We start from the raw sequence: 2,351 nt of genomic DNA on the forward strand, positions 1-2,351 counted from the left end.
TGCCAATAAATTTATAACCTCCAAAAATAATCTGAAGTAAATATTTATGTAGCTAATAAGATTCTTCAATAATTTATTTTAATTAACTTTAAGTTCATATATTACTAGTAATTATGGCACAGGTTACGGTTTTCAATAGAATTCTTCCATTGAAACAGTGCAAAATACTTTTACGTAATTCCGAAATTGTAAGTCGTAATCATAGTACTAATGTACCGAAAAAGAAAACTGCTAGCTCAGTCTATCGTAGTATGAATGTATTTGATCGGAAAGCGAAGATTTTGCAAAAAGAAAGGTCAGCCCAGAGAGAAGATTATCATTTATATGAGTATATTAAAGAAGAAATTGGTTGGAGAACAGCAGATCGTGTATTTGATGTAAAAAGGGTTTTTAAAAATGCTGTAGAGCTAGGTAAGTACTTCAGCATTAATAAATAATCTACTTTATTCAAGTCGGCTTATCATATTTCATGATTAACCTGAATAGCCGATCTATGATCTAAATGTGATAATAAAAAAAATTATAAAATTTAGGAATTGTTCTATTTGGTCACTACTTTGGGCTTTCGATCTAATGTGTATAATGTAAAAATTACAGATTTAATTAAATACAGTAAATTCTAAATCTTAAAAATTATTTATTTTAAGACGCATCAATTTATAAACTGTACAAGCTAACACAGTTATTTATTAGAAAAAAAAATTTCCACATGTTTTCATTTTAGTTTATCCAAACTTTTTTGTAAACTAAAATGAGAAGTTAGAGCTTTCAAGATCTAAGCTCCAGTCAATACTACTTTACAGGAGCTTCCAGAGGCTACGTATCTAGACACTTCCTCCCCGACAGTGTGGAGAAGGTGACCCTATGTGACACATCACAAACACACCTCGATAAAGCGCTGGTTGGTGATGGGGTGCAGTTTGAAAAGATTGTGATGGACGAAGAGAACATTGATGTAATTATAAACATTGTCTTTCAGACATTAAACAGTTAAAAAAGTTAAAGGAACACAATTTTATAACACTAGCTGTGCGGGGTTTCACCCGCGTAAGTACGAATCCCGTAGGAATATCTGGATAAAAAGTTGCCTATATGTTATTCCAGTTGTCCAGCTGTCTACGTACCAAATATCATTGCAATCGGTTCTGTAGGTTTTGCGTGAAGAGCAACAATTACACAGACATCCTTACAAACTTACGCATTTATAATAGGAAGTAGGAAGTAGGGTTTTCGCACTTCAATTGCAATTTTTTGTTGTTTTTTTTTAAATAATATATGTATATTGTTTTGATATTTAAAAAAAGTAAAATAATCTTTTTCAGTTTCCTGAGAACAGTGTGGATTTAGTTGTATCCTCGCTGTCCCTGCATTGGGTGAATGATTTGCCGGGATGCTTTGACAAAATCATGACCTGCTTAAAACCAGATGGGGTAAGAGGTGGTAACATTCATTTTATATTTCATTGCAACAGTTATACATGAGAGGCATTTGAACCTGCGTCCTATGCCGTACTTTGTAACCGCTTGACCATTCCCAATAGGACCACATGAGAAGCACCAGCTTTAAAATGAGAAAAAAACAGTAATAAAAATCGGTTCACCTAGTAAATAGTCGAATTGATAACGTCCTCCTTTTTTGAAGTTGGTTGTAAATAGACTGATGAAATTGTTAATTTTAATTGAAGTCGACCATATACATGCTATTATACTATACTAGCTGCGCCCCGCGGTTTCACCCGCGTAAGTTCGTATCCCGTAGGAATATCGTGATAAAAAGTTGCCTATGTGTTATTCCAGTTATCCATCTGTCTACGTACCAAATATCATTGTAATCGGTTCTTTAGTTTTTGCGTGAAAGAGCAACAAACACACACATCCTTACAAACTTTCGCATTTATAGTATTAGTAGGATAGTAGGATTATATTATCTTTTTTACTGTCACTTGCACATAACACAAGTATTTTTATATTCATGTATTCCGCAAAAAGTTATTGTTCTATAATTTCCATGTAAGGTGTTCATTGGCTGCATGTTTGGCGGTGATACATTGATCGAGTTACGTCAATCGTTGCAATTGGCCGAATCGGAGCGGCTCGGAGGTGTCAGTGCGCATATATCCCCGTTCACGAGGCCCAGAGATATTGGCGGGCTGTTGAACGCGTGAGTATGGAAGGGAGGAGGGAGAAGGGGGGAGGGGGATAGGAGAGTATGTAAAGTAGATCGATTAAAGTCACAGATTAAATTAATCGGTGCCATATTTCTATTCAATTCAATGTTAAATTTTAGCTGTACACACTGTGTTGTAATTGGTCAATTTCAAATAAAGTTTAGTGTAAAAAAAAAGAAATTCA

General features: G+C 34.5%; 1 protein-coding gene across 1 annotated transcript; it reads left to right on the top strand.

Annotated features, from left to right (window-relative positions):
- The first annotated feature begins 6 nt into the window (after nt 1-6).
- Nucleotides 7-2,336, top strand: LOC119838133 (arginine-hydroxylase NDUFAF5, mitochondrial-like). The gene is made up of 4 exons (XM_038363965.1): nt 7-411; nt 804-955; nt 1,323-1,430; nt 2,015-2,336. Exons 1-4 carry the CDS (start codon nt 114-116, stop codon nt 2,162-2,164), a joined length of 708 nt encoding a protein of 235 aa, XP_038219893.1. The 5' UTR covers nt 7-113; the 3' UTR covers nt 2,165-2,336.
- The last annotated feature ends 15 nt before the right edge of the window (nt 2,337-2,351 follow it).

This window comes from Zerene cesonia, unplaced genomic scaffold (genome assembly GCF_012273895.1).
Source record: "Zerene cesonia ecotype Mississippi unplaced genomic scaffold, Zerene_cesonia_1.1 Zces_u001, whole genome shotgun sequence".
In the NCBI taxonomy this organism is placed as follows: Eukaryota; Metazoa; Arthropoda; class Insecta; order Lepidoptera; family Pieridae; genus Zerene; species Zerene cesonia.

Coding starts and splice junctions, on each gene's coding strand:
- LOC119838133 (XM_038363965.1), top strand. CDS start 114: ATGGCACAGGTTACGGTTTTCAATAGAATTCTTCCATTGAAACAGTGC. Junction 412..803: donor TAAAAATGCTGTAGAGCTAG/GTAAGTACTTCA, acceptor ACTACTTTACAG/GAGCTTCCAGAGGCTACGTA. Junction 1,431..2,014: donor CCTGCTTAAAACCAGATGGG/GTAAGAGGTGGT, acceptor TTTCCATGTAAG/GTGTTCATTGGCTGCATGTT.